The following is a 23,852-nucleotide window of genomic DNA, read 5'->3' on the forward strand; positions in this document are numbered from 1 at the left end:
TGTTTTTTTCATTGCTCACCTTAAAACAAGAAACTTTGTAATAGCTACAGTAATTAATTACCGCTGGGAAACACTCTTTTAGGGAAGGGTGGGCTCACTTGTCCGGTACTCTTTAAGTACTGATGGTACCAACAGTACTTTAATTGTGTTTACTTACTTGATAGAAGCCTACAGCATTAGCCAGGCAATTAATCGCATTTACTTAACGTTATAGTACTTACTTGGTTTTTACCACTTATCACAAACCCTTCCCCTGATGAATTAGAGGCAATATGTGCTTTAGTTACTGCAGAATTACTAATACAATAACTAATTAAATATTTCTACTTACTTTTATTACAAAGCTGTAGTATTTTTAAATGTGTGTGAGCAGCAAGAAGCTGTTACTATTTGCTGGTTTTTTTTTAACTTGATACAATAAAAGTTAAAAAAAAACAAAAACAGAATTTATGTTTACCTGATAAATTACTTTCTCCAACGGTGTGTCCGGTCCACGGCGTCATCCTTACTTGTGGGATATTCTCTTCCCCAACAGGAAATGGCAAAGAGCCCAGCAAAGCTGGTCACATGATCCCTCCTAGGCTCCGCCTACCCCAGTCATTCGACCGACGTTAAGGAGGAATATTTGCATAGGAGAAACCATATGTTACCGTGGTGACTGTAGTTAAAGAAAATAAATTATCAGACCTGATTAAAAAAACCAGGGCGGGCCGTGGACCGGACACACCGTTGGAGAAAGTAATTTATCAGGTAAACATAAATTCTGTTTTCTCCAACATAGGTGTGTCCGGTCCACGGCGTCATCCTTACTTGTGGGAACCAATACCAAAGCTTTAGGACACGGATGAAGGGAGAGAGCAAATCAGGTCACCTAAATGGAAGGCACCACGGCTTGCAAAACCTTTCTCCCAAAAATAGCCTCAGAAGAAGCAAAAGTATCAAATTTGTAAAATTTAGAAAAAGTGTGCAGTGAAGACCAAGTCGCTGCCTTACATATCTGATCAACAGAAGCCTCGTTCTTGAAGGCCCATGTGGAAGCCACAGCCCTAGTGGAGTGAGCTGTGATTCTTTCAGGAGGCTGCCGTCCGGCAGTCTCATAAGCCAATCGGATAATGCTTTTAATCCAGAAGGAGAGAGAGGTAGAAGTTGCTTTTTGACCTCTCCGTTTACCAGAATAAACAACAAACAAAGACAAAGTTTGTCTGAAATCCTTAGTAGCTGCTAAGTAAAATTTGAGAGCACGAACTACATCCAAGTTGTGCAACAAACGTTCCTTCTTTGAAACTGGATTAGGACACAAAGAAGGCACAACTATCTCCTGGTTAATGTTTTTGTTAGAAACAACTTTTGAAAGAAAACCAGGTTTAGTACGCAAAACCACCTTATCTGCATGGAACACCAGATAAGGAGAAGAACACTGCAGAGCAGATAATTCTGAAACTCTTCTAGCAGAAGAAATTGCAACCAAAAACAAAACTTTCCAAGATAATAACTTAATATCAACGGAATGTAAGGGTTCAAACGGAACCCCCTGAAGAACTGAAAGAACTAGGTTGAGACTCCAAGGAGGAGTCAAAATTTTGTAAACAGGCTTGATTCTAACCAGAGCCTGAACAAAAGGCTAGAACATCTGGCACAGCTGCCAGCTTTTTGTGAAGTAACACAGACAAGGCAGAAATCTGTCCCATCAAGGAACTTGCAGATAATCCTTTTTCCAATCCTTCTCGAAGGAAGGATAGACTCTTAGGAATCTTAACCTTGTCCCAAGGGAATCCTGCAGATTCACACCAACAGATATACCAAATTATGTGGTAATTTTTCTGGTTACAGGCTTTCAGGCCTGAACAAGAGTATTAATAACAGAATCTGAGAACCCTCGCTTTGATAAGATCAAGCGTTCAATCTCCAAGCAGTCAGCTGGAGTGGGTCGAACGGACCTAGAACAAGAAGGTCTCTCAAAGGTAGCTTCCATGGTGGAGCCGATGACATATTCACCAGATCTGCATACCAAGTCCTGCGTGGCCACGCAGGAGCTATCAAAATCACCGACGCCCTCTCCTGATTGATCCTGGCTACCAGCCTGGGGATGAGAGGAAACGGCGGGAACACATAAGCTAGTTTGAAGGTCCAAGGTGCTACTAGTGCATCCACTAGAGCCGCCTTGGGATCCCTGGATCTGTACCCGTAGTAAGGAACTCTGAAGTTCTGACGAGAGGCCATCAGATCCATGTCTGGAATGCCCCACGGTTGAGTGACTTGGGCAAAGATTTCCGGATGGAGTTCCCACTCCCCCGGATGCAATGTCTGACGACTCAGAAAATCCGCTTCCCAATTTTCCACTCCTGGGATGTGGATAGCAGACAGGTGGCAGGAGTGAGACTCCGCCCATAGAATGATTTTGGTCACTTCTTCCATCGCTAGGGAACTCCTTGTTCCCCCCTGATGGTTGATGTATGAACTTGGCCCTCGCTAGCTGAGGCCAAGCTTTGAGAGCATTGAATATCGCTCTCAGTTCCAGAATATTTATCGGTAGAAGAGATTCTACCCGAGACCAAAGACCCTGAGCTTTCAGGGATCCCCAGACCGCGCCCCAGCCCATCAGACTGGCGTCGGTCGTGACAATGACCCACTCTGGTCTGCGGAAGGTCATCCCTTGTGACAGGTTGTCCAGGGACAGCCACCAACGGAATGAGTCTCTGGTCCTCTGATTTACTTGTATCTTTGGAGACAAGTCTGAATAGTCCCCATTCCACTGACTGAGCATGAACAGTTGTAATGGTCTTAGATGAATGCGCACAAAAGGAACTATGTCCATTGCCGCTACCATCAAACCTATCACTTCCATGCACTGCGCTATGGAAGGAAGAGGAACGGAATGAAGTATCCGACAAGAGTCTAGAAGTTTTGTGTTTCTGGCTTCTGTCAGAAAAATCCTCATTTCTAAGGAGTCTATTATAGTTCCCAAGAAGGGAACCCTCGTTGACGGAGATAGAGAACTCTTTTCCACGTTCACTTTCCATCCGTGAGATCTGAGAAAGGCCAGGACAATGTCCGTGTGAGCCTTTACTTGAGGAAGGGACGACGCTCGATCAGAATGTCGTCCAAGTAAGGTACTACAGCAATGCCCCTTGGTCTTAGCACCGCCAGAAGGGACCCTAGTACCTATGAGAAAATCCTAGGAGCAGTGGCTAATCCGAAAGAAAACGCCACGAACTGGAAATGCTTGTCCAGGAATGCAAACCTTAGGAACCGATGATGTTCCTTGTGGATAGGAATATGTAGATACGCATCCTTGAAATCCACCTTGGTCATGAATTGACCTTCCTGGATGGAAGGAAGAAGTGTTCGAATGGTTTCCATCTTGAACGATGGAACCTTGAGAACTTGTTCAAGATCTTGAGATCTAAGATTGGTCTGAACGTTCCCTCTTTTTTGGGAACTATGAACAGATTGGAGTAGAACCCCATCCCTTGTTCTCCTAATGGAACAGGATGAATCACTCCCATTTTTAGCAGGTCTTCTACCCAATGTAAGAATGCCTGTCTTCTTATGTGGTCTGAAGACAACTGAGACCTGTGGAACCTCCCCCTTGGAGGAAGCCCCTTGAACTCCAGAGAATAACCTTGGGAGACTATTTCTAGCGCCCAAGGATCCAGAACATCTCTTGCCCAAGCCTGAGCGAAGAGAGAGAGTCTGCCCCCCACCAGATCCGGTCCCGGATCGGGGGCCCGCATTTCATGCTGTCTTGGTAGCAGTGGCAGGTTTCCTGGCCTGCTTTCCTTTGTTCCAGCCTTGCATAGGTCTCCAGGCTGGATTGGCTTGAGAAGTATTACCTTCCTGCTTAGAGGACGTAGCCCTTGGGGCTGATCCGTTTCTGCGAAAGGGACGAAACTTAGGTTTATTTTTGGTCTTGAAAAGACCTATCCTGAGGAAGGGCGTGGCCCTTGCCCCCAGTGATATCAGAGATAATCTCTTTCAAGTCAGGGCCAAAGAGTGTTTTCCCCTTGAAAGGAATGTCAAGCAATTTGTTCTTGGAAGACGCATCCGCTGCCCAAGATTTTAACCAAAGCGCTCTGCGCCACAATAGCAAACCCAGAATTTTTTCGCCGCTAACCTAGCCAATTGCAAGGTGGCGTCTAGGGTGAAAGAATTAGCCAATTTAAGAGCACGAATTCTGTCCATAATCTCCTCATAAGAAGAAGAATTACTAATAATCGCCTTTCCTAGCTCATCAAACTAGAAACACGCGGCTGCAGTGACAGGGACAATGCATGCAATTGGTTGTAGAAGGGAACCTTGCTGAACAAACATCTTTAGCAGACCTTCTAATTTTTTATCCATAGGATCTTGGAAAGCACAACTATCTTCTATGGGTATAGTGGCGCGCTTGTGTAGAGTAGAAACCGCCCCCTCGACCTTGGGGACTGTCTGCCATCAGTCCTTTCTGGGGTCGACTATAGGAAAACAATTTTATAAATATGGGGGGAGGTACTAAAGGTATACCGGGCCTGTCCCATTCTTTACTAACAATGTACGCCACCCGCTTGGATATAGGAAAAGCTTCGGGGGGCCCCGGGGCCTCTAAGAACTTTTCCATTTTACATAGTGGTTCTGGAAAGACCAGATAATCACAATCATCCAAATTGGATAACACCTCCTTAAGCAGAGCGCGGAGATGTTCCAACTTAAATTTAAAAGTAATCACATCAGGTTCAGCTTGTTGAGAAATGTTTCCTGAATCTGAAATTTCTCCCTCAGACAAAACCTCCCTGGCCCCCTCAGACTGGTGTAGGGGCCCTTCAGAAACCATATCATCAGCGTTCTCATGCTCTACAGAATTTTCTAAAACAGAGCAGTCGCGCTTTCGCTGATAAGTGGGCATATTGGCTAAAATGTTTTTGATAGAATTATCCATTACAGCCGTTAAATGTTGCATAGTAAGGAGTATTGGCGCACTAGATGTACTAGGGGCCTCCTGTATGGGCAAGACTGGTGTAGACGAAGGAGGGGATGATGCAGTACCATGCTTACTCCCCTCACTTGAGGAATCATCTTGGGCATCATTTTTACTAAAAATTTTTATGACATAAAATACATATAGTTAAATGAGAAGGAACCTTGGTTTCCCCACAGTCAGAACACAATCTATCTGGTAGTTCAGACATGTTAAACAGGCATAAACTTGATAACAAAGCACAAAAAACGTTTTAAAATAAAACCGTTACTGTCACTTTAAATTTTAAACTAAACACACTTTATTACTGCAATTGCGAAAAAGTATGAAGGAATTGTTCAAAATTCACCAAAATTTCACCACAGTGTCTTAAAGCCTTAAAAGTATTGCACACCAAATTTGGAAGCTTTAACCCTTAAAATAACGGAACCGGAGCCGTTTTTATATTTAACCCCTTTACAGTCCCTGGAATCTGCTTTGCTGAGACCCAACCAAGCCCAAAGGGGAATACGATACCAAATGATGCCTTCAGAAAGACTTTTCTATGTATCAGAGCTCCACACACATGCAGCTGCATGCCATGCTGTCCTCAAAAACAAGTGCGCCATACCGGCGCGAAAATGAGGCTCTGACTATGATTAGGGAAAGCCCCTAAGAATAAGGTGTCTAAAACAGTGCCTGCCGATATAATCATATCAAAATACCCAGAATAAATGATTCCTCAAGGCTAAATATGTGTTAATAATGAATCGATTTAGCCCAGAAAAAGTCTACAGTCTTAATAAGCCCTTGTGAAGCCCTTATTTACTATCTTAATAAACATGGCTTACCGGATCCCATAGGGGAAATGACAGCTTCCAGCATTACATCGTCTTGTTAGAATGTGTCATACCTCAAGCAGTAAGAGACTGCACACTGTTCCCCCAACTGAAGTTAATTGCTCTCAACAGTCCTGTGTGGAACAGCCATGGATTTTAGTTACGGTGCTAAAATCATTTTCCTCATACAAACAGAAATCTTCATCTCTTTTCTGTTTCTGAGTAAATAGTACATACCAGCACTATTTTAAAATAACAAACTCTTGATTGAATAATAAAAACTACAGTTAAACACTAAAAAACTCTAAGCCATCTCCGTGGAGATGTTGCCTGTACAACGGCAAAGAGAATGACTGGGGTAGGCGGAGCCTAGGAGGGATCATGTGACCAGCTTTGCTGGGCTCTTTGCCATTTCCTGTTGGGGAAGAGAATATCCCACAAGTAAGGATGACGCCGTGGACCGGACACACCTATGTTGGAGAAAAACATTTTTTAAAAACCAAGTTGCAATTAATCACCTCATTTATACCTTGTGCATAAAGCATATTGTTTTCTGAACACACTCACTCTCTTGTAGGGTTTGTTCTTATTTGATAAATTATCTTTATGCTTACAGCACAACTACTTATACTGACCCATACATTTATTTATCAAGGTCAATAAGTAGATACAAACTAATACATAGTTTCACTTTTTTGTAACTTAAAACAGCAAAGCCACAGAGAAAAATCAATGAATTAGGATAAATTAATAAAAACAAAATATTTGAATAGTAATATTAGCATAATATAAAATATGTAAACAATATACATGTACAAAACCCAAACCCATTTGCCTGTGCACATTTAAGAACTCATCACCTAATCTGAGACAGAAAAGAAGCAGTCAGATTAGATTACACAGACAGCACTGAAGACAACTTAACTCCCTCAGCACCAAACCAAGAAACAAGACCCTGAAAAGTATAAGGGACGCAAGCTGTGATGCGGGAGAGTGGCTGAAATATTTTCAGCACAATAAGTCAGCACACGCTGTAGAGACAACAGAGTGCAACTGCACTAAACCGATAAGCCAGGAAGCGGACTGTGCAGGGCAAATGAGAGTGCACTACAGCAGTATACTAACAGACAAATGAAGCTGTTAACTGAAAGAGCAGAGCGAGAAAAACCCGTCAGAAAATAATAAATTGTTAGTGCACAAATAAAAATTTAATATAACAAGTCCAAAAGTTTCTTATAAAACCCCTAATCAATAAATAAAGTCTAGTGTATACTGTGGTAGGTTCGTAAAATGTCCCCTGGCTATGATGTACTTTATCAAAGTGTACCCCCTAATAGCCTGTGAGCTATGTTAGTGCAATGTACAGTGTCCTTACATTAGCAGCACCCACGCTACTGTGTTTACCCGCTGCAGACAAACTGTGTCCAGTGATGTGTATGTCACAGCAGAGGATCCTGGTAAGGAGTATAGCAATTAACTAACAGGAGGAGGATAATGAACCAGCCAGCCCATGTGTCATCTGTGGCAGGCTTGTGACTAACTCCTTACTGGAAGTGATTCTATCACTGCCCCATACGGCAGTTTCCTCTCTGTCACAGGGCAGCAGCTCTGGGGGAGAAAAAATGGCCTTAAATTGGTCTGAAGACCCCACTCAATGAAGAATCTGGAGCACCTCAATTCTTCACCTTCCTCCTGGGAAGCAAACATAAGACTAAAATACCAGAGAGGTGGGGTGGGGGGGGGGGGGGGGGGGTTTAAGTACTCAGTTTTGAGAATCTTTGTCTCCTATTAGTTACCAGGAGTGATATTCTCAGGAGTAATGGCTCGTGGACTCCCGCCACCTTTATAAAAGAAATACGCATTTGTTTCACATAAAATGTGTCTCAGGTGTAACCAAAACGTAATGGTCTCCAAAAGAAAGGCTGTAGGAGGTTTCCATTTCAACAGCTCTTTATCTGGCCCTTTGCAGAAGCTGAGCTAACAGCAACATAGGAGAAAAAGAGCTCCTCTTTCAGTATATGCACAGCCTTTCTATACAAATATGGCATCAAGTTTTTCTGTATAGTAATATTGACAACCATCTCGGAAACTTGGCAATTATATTGTAATGGCAAATCCATACACTTTTCAGAGGGGGCACACACAGGGTCCAAACATGATGTAGGTGGAGCTAAGGCCCCATCAGGTCACACTTTAGTGATAGCACTACGGATTACAGGGCCAAATGGGCCCCCATAAAGGTATGGTCCCAGTCTCAGTGGAGACCCCTGTAGTTATGCTCCTGATTTATCTAGTCCAGCTGTAATGATGACAGTAGGCTGAATGCACATCTCCAAGTGCCTGAGAAGTCATATGAAGTCAGTGGTGGTACTTTGAGCATGGTTAGTAAAAGCACATGCACGCGCCCTAAAACTGTATTAAGGGTATTGAAAAAATGCTTCAGGTAAAAAGAAAATAAACAGCTGTCTATGTATGTGAATCTATACTGTATCTATACTGTATCTCTATACTGTATCTCTATACTGTATCTCTATACTGTATCTCTATACTGTATCTCTATACTGTATCTCTATACTGTATCTCTATACTGTATCTCTATACTGTATCTCTATACGTATCTCTATACGTATCTCTATACTGTATCTCTATACTGTATCTCTATACTGTATCTCTATACTGTATCTCTATACTGTATCTCTATACTGTATCTCTATACTGTATCTCTATACTGTATCTCTATACTGTATCTCTATACTGTATCTCTATACTGTATCTCTATACTGTATCTCTATACTGTATCTCTATACTGTATCTCTATACTGTATCTCTATACTGTATCTCTATACTGTATCTCTATACTGTATCTCTATACTGTATCTCTATACTGTATCTCTATACTGTATCTCTATACTGTATCTCTATACTGTATCTCTATACTGTATCTCTATCGTATCTCTCTCTATCTATCTATATCATTGCTTTAGGGAGTAATGTGACAGAAAAAAAGCATAATGTAACTTACCCACTGGTATCTTCAACTTTCAAGAAAGGGTTTTTCAATTTTTGTGCTGAGGGAAAAACAAAGCAACTATTTAAACAGTCATAATGCAGTGACCGAAACACTAAGAATGAAAATTAAAACTGATGGATAAACATTTCTGTAGAAACTTACTTTATAGAAATTAAGTAATTATATAACTCAGAGAGGTCAGAGATAAAACATCTGATTGAGCTTGGGACAGGGTATGTCTAACTTCAGTTTATGAAAATTGTGATTAGAGAAACTGCTTGGTGGGTGTAGTGAAGTTTAGTCAGATTACTCAACAAGCAACAGCAACAAGATTTTGGTCTATGAAAGTTGACACTGGCAGAAAAGGGTGGGTATGTATAAAAATGTGGGGATCCCTTAAAGGGACATTATACACACACAACCCCCCCCCTCCCCACAAAATGTATGCTTATCTGAACTTTTGTATCGGAATGATGATGGTCCATAGGGTTCCATTACATGTGGGATATAATTCCCGCCACTAGGAGGAGTCTATAGAGGTACAAATTAGAACCGTTACCCACAAATTGAAAATGGACAGGGCCTATGGACCATCATTATGACAGAAAAGAGTCGTACAAATTTTGTTTTCTTATTTAAAATAACATATGGAAATAATAACCTAGCAGATAGTCCATGTTACGGAATGGGTGGGACAATATTCTGAAAGTTCCTATTTATCAGACACTGCGGCCCGAAGGACTTTTTCTGCCAAAAGCCGCTTGCGAAGAAGTAAAAACATCAAATTGGTAAAATTTTGAAAAGGTATGCAGAGAACACCACATTGCAACTTGGATGCATCTTTGGCGCAGATTTGCAAAGTTGCAAACAACCTAGTAGAATGAGATAGTAGAATGAGCTGACACGCGTTTAGAAGGCGACATTCCACCCACCAAGTGAGCCTTGTGAAATACTTGTTTCAGCCAAGAGGCCAAAGCTACCATAGTAGTCTTTTGTCCCCTACAAGTCCCAGAGCAATGGAGAAAAAATGGAAGATTGTCTGAATTTTTTAGTAGTTTGATGATAAAACTTCAATGCCCTGACTACATCAAGATTATGTAAAAGTCGTTAGAATGAACAGGATCTGGACACAAAGAAGAAACAACAACCTTCTGATTGTAAAAAAAAATAATTGAGAATCACAGGACAAAAGTGCTTTCCAAGATAAAAGTTTGATATCAATGGAATGCATCTGTTCAAAGAGGACCTTGCAGAATAGAAAGAACTAGATTGAAATTACAGGGTGGAGAGAAAAAGGTCTCACAACTGGCCTACTAGCACCTGGAAAAAGTTTGAAAATTGGAAAGCTTAGCTAACTTTATATGATACAGAACAAATAAAGCAAAACTTTGACCTTCTAGGGAACTAGCGGACAACACTTTCTCAAGGCCATTTTGTAAAAGGAATAGAAAGAAAGAGCACTAGTCAAATTATGCCCTCCAAATCTTGTGATTTTTTTTGGGGTGACAGGTTTTCGGAATTGAATTAGAGAAACCTCTGTTTTAAAACTAGGAATTCAACCTCCACGCTATTAAGCTTTAGAGACACTGATAGAAAACAAAATTTATACTTGATAAATTATTTTCTTTCCTGGCATGTAGAGTCCATGATTCCATTCAATTACTGTTGGGAAATTCAATTCCTGGCCACCAGGAGGAGGCAAAGACACCCCAGCAAAGCTTAAAGGGACACTAAATCCAATTGTTTTCTTTCACAATTCAGATAGAGCATGCACTTTTAAGCAACCTTTTAATTTACGCCTATTAATTTCTCTTTGTTCTCTTGCTATCTTTATTTAAAAAGCAGGAATGTGATGCATAGGAGCAGGCCCATTTTTGGTTGAGAACCTGGGTTATGCTTGCTTATTGGTGGCTAAATGTCAGCCACCAATAAGCAAGCGCTATTCATGGTGCTGAACCTAAAATGGGCTGGCTGCTAAGATTTACATTCCTGCTTTTTAAATAATTATAGCAAGAGAACGAAGAAAAAACTATAATAGGAGTAAATTAGAAAGTTGCTTAAAATGTCATGCTCTGAATCATGAAATAAAAAAATTATGCTTACCAGATAATTTAATTTCCTTCTGTAAAATGAGAGTCCACGGCTTCATTCCTTAAAGTTGGGAAATACTGAACCTGGCCACCAGGAGGAGGCAAATACACCCTAAGCCAAAGGCTTAAAGGGACACTGAACCCAAATTTTTTCTTTCATGATTCAGATAGAGCATGTAATTTTAAGCAACTTTCTAATTTACTCCTATTATCACATTTTCTTCATTCTCTTGCTATCTTTATATGAAAAGCAAGAATGTAAGTTTAGAAGCCGGCCCATTTTTGGTTCAAAACCTGGGTTTATCCTTGCTGATTGGACAGCATCAATAAACAAGTGCTGTCCAGGGTCTTAACCATAAATTGTCTGCCTCCTTAGCTTAGATGCCTTCTTTTTCAAATAAAGATAGCAAGAGAACGAAGAAAATTTGATAACAGGAGTAAATTAGGAAGTTGCTTAAAATTGCATGCTCTATCTGAATCATGAAAGTATAATTTGGGTTTAGTATCCCTTTAAATACCTCTCCCACTTCCCCTATCCACCAGTCATTCTGCCGAGGGAACAAGGAACAGTAGGAGAAATATCAGGGTATAAAAGGTGCCAGAAGAAAAAACAAATTAGGGGAAATGAAATTATTTGGTAAGCATAATTTATGTTTTCCTTCTTAATATAAAGAGTCTTCATTCCTTACTGTTGGGAAACTTATACCCAAGCTCTAGAGGACACTGAATGATAACAGGAGGGACAAAAATAGAGACGGACCATAATCTGAGGGCACCACAGCCTGCAAAACCCTTTCTCCCGAAGGCTGCTTCAGCTGAAGCAAAAACATCAAACTTGTAAAATTTAGAAAAAGTATGTAAGGACGACCATGGAAGCTGCCTTACAAATCTGATCCATAGAGGCCTCGTTCTTAAAGGCCCAAAAGGAAGCCACTGCTCTAGTAGCATGAGCGGTAATTCTCTGAGGCGGTCTATGTCCCGCTGTTTCATAAGCCAATCGGATAAGACTCCTCAACCAAAAAGATGATGAAGTCGAAGAGACCTTCTGACCCTTACGCTTCCCAGAATATGCCACAAATAAGGAAGAAGTTTGTCTAAATCCTAAGTAGCTTGAAGATAAAACTTCAAGGCACGAACCACGTCCAAATTATGAAGCAACCGTTCCTTCGAAGAAGGATTAGAACACAAAGAAGGGACCACAATCTCTTGATTGATATTGCAGTCTGACACGACTTTAGGGAGAAACCCTAACTTAGTACGTAGGACAGCCTTATCCGAATGGAACACCAGATAAGGAGGCTCATATTGCAAGGCGGCGGCAATTTCAGATACTCTGTGCCCCAAAGCAATAGCCAGTAGAAAAAGAACTTTCCAGGACAACATCTTAATGTAAATTTCATGCATAGGCTCAAACGGAGCCCGTTGCAAAACTTTAAGAACCAGATTCAGGCTCCAAGGGGGAGCCAATGATCTGAACACAGGTCTGATCCTAACCAGAGCCTTAACAAAAGACTGAACATCTGGAAGCTCAGAGAGCCCCTTGTGCAGTAAAACAGACAAGGCCGAAATCTGTCCCCTCAGGGAAATGGCCGAAAGACCCTTCTCCAGACCATCCTGGAGAAACAGAATCCTGGCAACCTTAACTTTATGCCAAGGAAATCCACGCTCTTCACACCAGAATAAGTTGGTTCTCTACACCTTATGATAGTTGTGAATAGTAACAGGCTTAGGAGCTTGAATGAGAGTATCAGTAACTCTCAGAAAAAACTCTCTTGGCAAGGACTAAGCTTTCAATCTCCACGCAGTCAGCCTCAGAGAATCTAGATTTTGATGAACAAAAGGACCCTGTTCCAGCAGATCCCTGCGACAAGGTAACTTCCATGAAGGAAAAGATGACATCCTCACTAGATCCGCAAACCACAACCTTCGCGGCCACAATGGAGAAATCAGTATTACTGACGCCTGCTCCTGTTTGATGCGGTCCACTACCCGAGGAAGGAGTGGTAATGGCAGAAAAAGGTAGATTAGAATGAACCTCCAAGGCACCGCTAATGCATCTATTAGGTCCGCCTGAGGATCCCTGAAACTCGACCCATATCTGGGTCGTCTCAATGTCAATTTCCCGCGCCCCCACATGTAGCATATCTCCGCAAAAACTTAGAAATGGAGAGACCATTGCCCCAAATGAAAGGATTGTCTGCTGTGAAAATCCGCTTCCCAGTTGTCCACATCCGGAATGTGGAACGCTGACAGCGAACAGCCGTTGGCCTCTGCCCACTCCAGAAATCGAGATACTTCCCTCATCGCTAGGGAGCTTCTAGTCCCCCCCTGACGGTTGATGTAAGCCACTGAGGTTATATTGTCTAATTGGAATCTGATAAACCGAGACGAACCCAGAAGAGGCCAAGCTTTCAGAGCATTGTAGATTGCTCGAAGTTCCAGAATGTTGATCAGGAGAGAGTTTTCCTCCTGAGACAACAGGCCCGAACCCAACAGGACCAGCCTGCAAGCCGGGTCCTAACCGTCAAGCTGCATAAATCCTCCCTCAGAGGGGAAGAAGGGAAATAGACAAACATAGGACTAACATGTCCCCAAAAACACTTTCGCAGAAGTAACAGAGTATTGATCCCAGTTCAAGATTCCCTAAGGAAAATAATAAACAAATTAAGAGAGACATCCTAATCGGATAAAAAGAAAATATAAGGCAACCCGTAGGTTAACGACCAATAAGAAAACAGCCTACCGCAGGACCAGCGCCTTAATCTTCCAAAAAACTAGGAAGGATCTTAAAAAAGAACAGTCAGGAGATTACATAATCCCCACATGTCTAATGAGGTGCACCATTCGAAGCAGATTGAAAATTCCCATATTCGAGAAGGATAGGATCATTTAATAACTGAAAAACATGCCTGAGTAAGAGGCAAAGGTGCGCCATTCAGTAACGAAAGGCACAACACTCAGGGACAGTTACACCCGCAGGGAACTGTACAGGCCCTCCCCAAGGCGGTAGACCCGGGACTGTAGGGCACAAGCATAATCGCGCATAAACGTCTGGACTCTGCAGACGACTAATCTCCAAGAATAGGTGGAAGCGAATATGTGCTGCAACCTCCGGGGGGGAACAAGCCGTCCTGCGTGGAGGAATAATCATAATTTGGGTTATCCGCATGTGTAGAAGTATGGAGCGGTAGGGAACTCGCCTCTTGGATGACAGGACCCCCAGAGGCGGATGGCTTAGCTGACCCTCTATTCCCCGAGCCACCAGCCACTCTAATACGGCACACCTAACATAACTAATTGACATGTGTCAACAAGGCCAATCCGGATTCTTCCCCGGACGAAGAATCTGAAATTAGAACAGTCTCAGTATCAGAATTCTCCATAACCGAGTCTGAAATTTGAACAGACTCGGCATCAGAATCCTCCATAACTGGATAGAGAATATGTAGAGGAAAAAGCCCAGGCGCCAACTATACGAAGGCAAGGTAAATCTGTCAGTTGTTAAATACTTTAATATATCCAGAAAGGTGTACACAGTGCGGTAAAATACACAGTAAAAATAAAATAAAATAAAAGCACAGTACAATAAAAACAGTACAATAAAGAACAAGTTACAATAAAAAACAATTGAACCGATTTTCATGGATCCATGATGGTTTTACAATAAAAGCAAGATTATACAGATAAATACAGAGATAAAATCAAGAGTATGTGGGAGAAATAGAGCCTCCTGAAAAATACAGCCTTCTTAGAATTACTCAGGATAATATATGAATTTCTCAGAATAATATAAAAACCTACTGCTATGTGTGATACTCCTAGTGTGGAGGAATAGATGACTAAAGCTAGTGATCCCCAAGGTGTAAAAGAACTATGCTGATCCTAAAGGTATATGTGCTTAGTAGATCCAAGTGTGTGTAGGGCAATGACAGATTATGTCAATAGAATTGTAAATCAGAAAATATGGATGCGAAATATATATACAGAATCAAAATGTATATATACAGATATCACTAAATGACAAATAGAACTCGTGAAGAAGTGTCTTGTGAAAAAAATGCCGGTGAAAAAAGTGCCGGTGAAAAAAGTGCCGGTGAAAACAGTGCTAAAACAAATGCAACTGGAGACAAAAAAACTCCTTATGAAGAACTGTGAAAAAGTCAAATCCCAATCCGGTGGGTTCAAATAGACCAATCCAATAGTGATGAACAAAATCAATCCGATGAGAAAAATACAAAAAAAAATATATAAAATTCAATCCTAGAAGAATGCTATAAAATCCAAAGTATATGTCTAAAGTATATGTCTAAACAGACACCCCTGAGAAAACAGTGATATGTGCAAAAAAACTGCAATCTTGACACTGGTAAGCCTTATTTTAATTGTGACATTTTATTGTACCATCTACACTATATTTGTTATCTTTTTTTAGGGGGAATAGATTCGCAATTCTCTACTATCAACTTTTTATGGTGGGGCATCCACCACTAAGGGGATAAAAACCTGATCACACGTTCAGACCCACAAGCGATTACAGCTATCTATATTTGATTGCAGTTTTTTTGCACAGATCACTGTTTTCTCAGGGGTGTCTGTTTAGACATATACTTTAGACATATACTTTGGATTTTATAGCATTCTTCTAGGATTGAATTTTATATATTTTTTTTGTATTTTTCTCATCGGATTGATTTTGTTCATCACTATTGGATTGGTCTATTTGAACCCACCGGATTGGGATTTGACTTTGTTTTCACAGTTCTTCATAAGGAGTTTTTTTGTCTCCAGTTGCATTTGTTTTAGCACTGTTTTCACCGGCACTTTTTTCACCGGCATTTTTTTCACAAGACACTTCTTCACGAGTTCTATTTGTCATTTAGTGATATCTGTATATATACATTTTGATTCTGTATATATATTTCGCATCCATATTTTCTGATTTACAATTCTATTGACATAATCTGTCATTGCCCTACACACACTTGGATCTACTAAGCACATATACCTTTAGGATCAGCATAGTTCTTTTACACCTTGGGGATCACTAGCTTTAGTCATCTATTCCTCCACACTAGGAGTATCACACATAGCAGTAGGTTTTTATATTATTCTGAGAAATTCATATATTATCCTGAGTAATTCTAAGAAGGCTGTATTTTTCAGGAGGCTCTATTTCTCCCACATACTATTGATTTTATCTCTGTATTTATCTGTATAATCTTGCTTTTATTGTAAAACCATCATGGATCCATGAAAATCGGTTCAATTGTTTTTTATTGTAACTTGTTCTTTATTGTACTGTTTTTATTGTACTGTGCTTTTATTTTATTTTATTTTTACTGTGTATTTTACCGCACTGTGTACACCTTTCTGGATATATTAAAGTATTTAACAACTGACAGATTTACCTTGCCTTCGTATAGTTGGCGCCTGGGCTTTTTCCTCTATCTATTGCAATTTTAGGTGCCTGCTAGACGCACCTCTCCTGGGCTACAGGTACATAGTAGGCGCTTATAGTACCCCCATTCGTAGTTCTGGATAGAGAATATGCCAATATGGACTATTAAAAGACAAAAAGGCACCCGACACCCACAATGGCTGGGGCACTCACCACCTCCTATGAACCAGATCCCTGCAAACTAGAATTTCTCCATCGCTACACTGTCAGGAATGCAGAAATGGAGGACGGAACGTAATCACTTCCAGCCAGAAGGTAAACCGTATAGTCCAAAAAAAGCACGCCCAACCATAAGGTTGCATCACTTCCAAAGGCCTTTATGTTCCAAGCCATGAGCCCATTTAACACTACACATAAGCAGATTGAATCACATAACAAACATGATTAAATCCCCCCCTGTTCATAAACCCCCCTCAGGAGATATTAACCCTTGATACAAAGATACTAAAAGGAGACTCACTGAGACCCTTATGATAAAGTTAGTCCCGCAAGGTGGTAGCCTCTCAGGAAAACATCTGTGGTACAGTACATTCACAAAGAAAGAAAATGAAATGATCTTAAAAGGAATCTACGCCGTGGAACAGGAACACGGCCCTTCAAGTGTGACGGAAGTAGCATCGCCTCAGCCATGGACTTGAGAGAAGAAAGCAGGCAGCGGAGCAAAGTTAGACAACGCCGATTGCTTGAGGAGCTGTTAACATCAAAGACTCTTCCTGCATCTCCAGACTAACTTTCATCCAAGCCCTCACTGAGAGACTGACAGGATTATTTAAATCTCCTGTCCCATGTCAAAGAGTACTACCCTCCATAAGAGACAAATTAAATTCTGACACTTCTCTGCCAACCTCCTAAGAAGAGAGGCAAAGAATGAGTGGGGGATGAGGGGAGTGGGAGGAGTATTTAAGCTTTTGGCTGGGGTGACTTTGCCTCCTCCTGGTGGCCAGGTTCTTATTTCTCAAAAGCAATGAATGCAGCTGTGGACGCTTTCCATTTAAGAAGAAAAAAACTATTTTTGTAAGAACTTACCTGATAAATTCATTTCTTTCATATTGGCAAGAGTACATGAGCTAGTGACGTATGGGATATACAATCCTACCAGGAGGGGCAAAGTTTCCCAAACCTCAAAATGCCTATAAATACACCCCTTGCCACACCCACAATTTAGTTTAACGAATAGCCAAGTAGTGGGGTGATAAAGAAAGGAGTAAAAAGCATCAAAGAAATTTGGAATAATTGTGCTTTATACAAAAAATCGTAACCACCATAAAAAGGGTGGGCCTCATGGACTCTTGCCAATATGAAAGAAATTAATTTATCAGGTAAGTTCTTACATAACATATGTTTTCTTTCATGTAATTGGCAAGAGTCCATGAGCTAGTGACGTATGGAATATCAAATACCCAAGATGTGGAACTCCACGCAAGAGTCACTAGAGAGGGAGGGATAAAAAATAAACAGCCAAATGCTGAAAAAATATTCCACAATCCAAATATAAGTTATTCTCATGAAGAAAAGAAAAACTTAAAACATCAGCAGAAGAATCAAACTGAAACAGCTGCCTAAAGAACTTTTCTACCAAAAACTGCTTCAGAAGAAGCAAATACATCAAAACGGTAGAATTTAGTAAATGTATGCAAAGAGGACCAAGTCGCTGCTTTGCAAATCTGATCAACTGAAGCTTCATTCTTAAAAGCCCACAAAGTGGAGACTGATCTAGTAGAATGAGCTGTAATTCTCTGAGGCGGGGCTTGACCCGACTCCAAATAAGCTTGAAGAATCAAAAGCTTTAACCAAGAAGCCAAGGAAATAGCAGAGGCCTTCTGACCTTTCCTAGGACCAGAAAATATAACAAATAGACTACACATTCAGAATAGCCACGACCGAGTCAGATACCTTACGCACTGATTCTTTAGACTTCCTCTTGCGCTTTCCCTGTAACATGGGAAAAGCAGACAACGCATCAGAAACTGCAGAAGACATGAGGGAAGCACTGTCTTGCCAGGAGACCACAGCCGGAGCTTGAGAGGAAGCGCAGGGAATTGAATTAATGGGTACTAAAATTTGTGATACCTGAGGAGAAAAATGCGGCATATCTTGCACATTGTCAGAAGACTCCTGGACAGCATCCGTCTTAGACAATATAGGCTCAAGAAATCAATCCTTAAGATTTAATGTTCTCTCAACACATGAGGATCAAAAAGGAATTGGTGGTTCAATATTAGCATTCAAACACAAAGGAAATCTGTAACAGAGTCTTGGTCCATCTTAACAGAATAAATATAAATAAATAATTAAATTATGAACAATTAAAATAAAGAAAAAAAACTTAACTGTTTCTTTAAATTTTAAAACGAAAATGCTTTATTTTTGATGCAATGCAAAAACGAAACTGCTTTATTTTTTGAACAAATACAAAAAGAAAATGTATGCTTACCTAATAAATTTATTTATTTATTGACGCGATGAGTCCACGGATCATCTTAATTACTATTGGGAATACCACTCCTGCCCTGCAGGAGGCGGCAAAGAGCACCACAGCAAAGCTGTTAAATATCACCTCCCTTCCCTCCCAACCCAGTCATTCGACCAAAGTAAAGGAGAGAAAGGAAGTAACAAGGTGCAGAGGTGTCTAAAGTTTATAACCAACAACCTGTCTTTCAAAACAGGGTGGGCCGTGGACTCATCGTGTCAAAAAAGAAATACATTTATCAGGTAAGCATAAATGTGCTTTTCTTTTTAATGACATGATGAGTCCACGGATCATCTTAATTACTATTGGGAATCAATACCCAAGCTAGAGTACACAGATGATACGGGAGGGACAAGACAGGGAACCTAAACGGAAGGCACCACTGCTTGAAGAACCTTTCTCCCAAAAGCAGCCTCAGCCGAGCAAAAAAAAAAAGAAATGCAAACAGACAGCTCGGGCTGTGCAATTCAATGCAAGGATCAAAAGCAAAAAATAATGTTAAATGAGCAGCACATTATATTCGTGTGTGCTAGCTGAGACAATGTATCGCTTTGTCCAATTATGAAACAATTGTAGTAAACCTGTGTTGATTGTTGCAATTGATTACCAAGACCGTTAACCCCTTACATTCGCAAGACTCATCGTTATAAATAAAACATAAGCTAGACAGTTCTAGCAATAACAAACTCACTTGATTCTGAGAATGTAATCCAATGTCAGATGAGATCCAGGAAAACGGAACTGTTATATTCACTGTTAGTAGTGCAATTTGTAGCAACAGTCACAGATACTGCCTGTGTTCATAGCAGCATCACGGCTTGTTACACAGGTGTTGAGAAGGGCTCCCCTGCTAAGCCCTCGTTTGTAATGATAAGTAAACAGAAATTAGTTCAACACCTCTGATTGTAACAAAAATAGAACCCAATAATCGAAAAAACAGAAAGGCTGATGAAATAAGTGTTAAAACTTCACCTTTAATTGAAATTCCGTGAGTAAAAAACAAAGGCACAGCACACAGACCTGACTACCGCTGACGCGTTTCCTGCCCTATTGGGCACTTCATCAGAGCTACCTAACAGGTGTGTAAGGACTCCTTAAAAACAGGATGTAAGCCCTGCACACCTGCTGCATAATTAATTATAACAAAAAATGGAAATTTTGTGTGTATTGTGAAATAAACATCCAATCCAACGTGTAAAACAATAATAAACATTATGCATAATAAATAAACTTGAAAATATCGATCATAAACAAAAAAATATATATACATTATTATACACTAAGACTATGCTTTCATATAAAATTGTATCATTCAATAGGCACATTAAAAAACGATAGTACAATTCAATGTGTGGGGGATAACGATTCTTACTGTAACTAAATACATGAATATTCGTCAATTAATAACATCCCAGTGTACTGAAGTTAATTTAAACATGTTAAAAACATATAATATGGAAATACAAAGAGGGAACTGATATTCTAATATACCTTAGTAAATAAACGATGTGAAATGTACATTGTATATACATGTATTAGGTAACACACAGAGAGCATAAGCAGTTAAGTTTACCAATGTGTATTACATCATATAAAAGTCAAATGCTATAAAGTATAAACACATTCAAAAAACATATACTGCCTGCTCTCCGGGTGACCAAACTTGAACAGTTTATCACTAAGATTTTATATATAATCTGGGCGATATCAGAATTTATATCTATTATAAGATCCAGATCCTAGGTCTATGTATTGTCAATGAACAATTTGATGTCACTTATTTTATTAATACCAAAAGGAGCACCGGTTTTTAAAGTGTGAATCCAGTAAACTTCTCGTTTACTCAGTGCTGCATATCTATTGCCTCCTCTGGGTCCTAGTTTAACTACCTCAATCCCTTGGAATGTAAAACCAGCTGAACTATTTCCATGTGTAAAGCAAAGTGCTTGGCCACAGGGGTTTTGGGAATTTCTGCTTCCAGGGAAAGTAAATGCTCTCTTATGCGATCTTTGAGCATTCTAGATGTTAACCCTGTATATTGATAATTACAAGACTTGCAGGTCAAAAGATATATAACAAAAGTAGAAGTGCAAGTAATATGCTCTTTAATCTTAAATGTTTGTCCTGTACAAGTCGAGGTAAAAGTATCGCCACATGTGACATAGCTACAACTCTTACAAGGTCTGACATTGCATTTATAAAAGCCTGGTTTAGATGTTAACCAATTAGTTGACTGTGTGGTGTGTAAGCTCTTCTTGCTAAAATCCTTTCTAGCCATATCACCAATGGTTTTAGCTTTACGAGAGATAAAATTACATTTACTAGAGATGTGTTTTAGATCTGAATCCCTATCTAGGATTGGTAATCTATTCCTAATAATTCTACTGATGTCATCAAATTGTCTGCTGTAAGATGTAATAAAATTCACACCATCTTTTAATCCAATATCTTTAACCTTATCTTTCAGTAGACTATTTCTATCAAAATTACTCACTTGTTCCGATATCTTCAACAAACTTTGTTCATCATAGCCTCTTTCTTTCAGTCTAATAGTTAGATCTTCTGCATGTTTCTTATAACTCTCTATGTTGCTACAATTCCTCCGTAATCTGATATATTGACCTTTTGGTATCCCCTTTTTTAAGTGAAATGGGTGGCAAGAATCTGCTCTAAGAATAGTATTACCAGAGATCTCTTTCCTAAAGACCTCAGTAACAATGCCCTCTGCACTGTGACTAAGTTTAACATCTAAATATGGTATGGCATCCTTAGAGTGACTAAATGTAAAACTTAAGTTAGCATCATTCTGATTTAGATATTGCACAAATTTATCTAAGATTCTATCGTCTCCACTCCATAATAAAAGCATATCATCTATAAAGCGTGTATAATAGGTGATATGCTTCTTAAATGGATTTGCAACATTGAACAATTTTGTCCTCAAATTCAGCTAGATAGAGATTAGCATACGAGGGGGCAAATTTAGCCCCCATCGCAGTGCCTCTCTGCTGTAGAAAATACATGCCATCAAAAATAAAATAATTATGATGTAGCAAAAAGCTGGTTACTTGCAACATAAATTCTATTAGGCCTGAATCATAGTTCGAGTATTTAGACAGCATAGCTTTCATAGCCAATAAACCTTTATCGTGTGGTATACAAGAATATAAGGACACAGCATCTATTGTTACAAAGTTACAATCTGTATCACATTTACATTCTTGCAAAGACCTGATCAGGTGTTTGGTGTCACGTAAGAAACCTGGTAAAGATTGGACAACTGGCTGTAATTGTGCATCCAACCATTCCCCCAACCTCTCCCCCAGAGAGCCAATAGCAGATATAATAGGTCTCCCTGGGGGATTGGTTAAGCTTTTATGTACTTTAGGCAGGAACTTGAAAATTGGGATTCTAGGGTGTTCTACATATAATGTATCACATATACTGTTAGTGAAAATGTTTTTTTCTATACCATCATCTAACAAAGAAGAAAGTTCCCTTTGAAATTTGACTGTGGGATTAAAGGTTAATTTATCAGATTACGGAGGAATTGTAGCAACATAGAGAGTTAGAAGAAACATGCAGAAGATCTAACTATTAGACTGAAAGAAAGAGGCTATGATGAACAAAGTTTGTTGAAGATATCGGAACAAGTGAGTAATTTTGATAGAAATAGTCTACTGAAAGATAAGGTTAAAGATATTGGATTAAAAGATGGTGTGAATTTTATTACATCTTACAGCAGACAATTTGATGACATCAGTAGAATTATTAGGAATAGATTACCAATCCTAGATAGGGATTCAGATCTAAAACACATCTCTAGTCAATGTAATTTTATCTCTTGTAAAGCTAAAACCATTGGTGATATGGCTAGAAAGGATTTTAGCAAGAAGAGCTTACACACCACACAGTCAACTAATTGGTTAACATCTAAACCAGGCTTTTATAAATGCAATGTCAGACCTTGTAAGAGTTGTAGCTATGTCACATGTGGCGATACTTTTACCTCGACTTGTACAGGACAAACATTTAAGATTAAAGAGCATATTACTTGCACTTCTACTTTTGTTATATATCTTTTGACCTGCAAGTCTTGTAATTATCAATATACAGGGTTAACATCTAGAATGCTCAAAGATCGCATAAGAGAGCATTTACTTTCCCTGGAAGCAGAAATTCCCAAAACCCCTGTGGCCAAGCACTTTGCTTTACACATGGAAATAGTTCAGCTGGTTTTACATTCCAAGGGATTGAGGTAGTTAAACTAGGACCCAGAGGAGGCAATAGATATGCAGCACTGAGTAAACGAGAAGTTTACTGGATTCACACTTTAAAAACCGGTGCTCCTTTTGGTATTAATAAAATAAGTGACATCAAATTGTTCATTGACAATACATAGACCTAGGATCTGGATCTTATAATAGATATAAATTCTGATATCGCCCAGATTATATATAAAATCTTAGTGATAAACTATTCAAGTTTGGTCACCCGGAGAGCAGGCAGTATATGTTTTTTGAATGTGTTTATACTTTATAGCATTTGACTTTTATATGATGTAATACACATTGGTAAACTTAACTGCTTATGCTCTCTGTGTGTTACCTAATACATGTATATACAATGTACATTTCACATCGTTTATTTACTAAGGTATATTAGAATATCAGTTCCCTCTTTGTATTTCCATATTATATGTTTTCAACATGTTTAAATTAACTTCAGTACACTGGGATGTTATTAATTGACGGATATTCATGTATTTAGTTACAGTAAGAATCGTTATCCCCCACACATTGAATTGTACTATCGTTTTTTAATGTGCCTATTGAATGATACAATTTTATATGAAAGCATAGTCTTAGTGTATAATAATGTATATATATTTTTTTGTTTATGATCGATATTTTCAAGTTTATTTATTATGCATAATGTTTATTATTGTTTTACACGTTGGATTGGATGTTTATTTCACAATACACACAAAATTTCCATTTTTTGTTATAATTAATTATGCAGCAGGTGTGCAGGGCTTACATCCTGTTTTTA

The 23,852-nt window shown here is 39.5% G+C and overlaps 1 protein-coding gene across 1 annotated transcript in view; it reads right to left on the reverse strand.

Moving 5' to 3' along the window:
- Positions 1–23,852, reverse strand: part of DBF4 (DBF4 zinc finger) — a gene marked incomplete at its 5' end in the record, with an annotated part of 387,026 nt that overhangs the window by 225,633 nt on the left and 137,541 nt on the right. Inside the window, 1 exon segment of the mRNA XM_053713992.1 lies at positions 8,795–8,840. Within this exon segment, the coding sequence (XP_053569967.1) occupies positions 8,795–8,840 (46 nt within the window).

This window comes from Bombina bombina, chromosome 5 (assembly GCF_027579735.1).
Source record: "Bombina bombina isolate aBomBom1 chromosome 5, aBomBom1.pri, whole genome shotgun sequence".
NCBI classification, from domain to species: domain Eukaryota; kingdom Metazoa; phylum Chordata; class Amphibia; order Anura; family Bombinatoridae; genus Bombina; species Bombina bombina.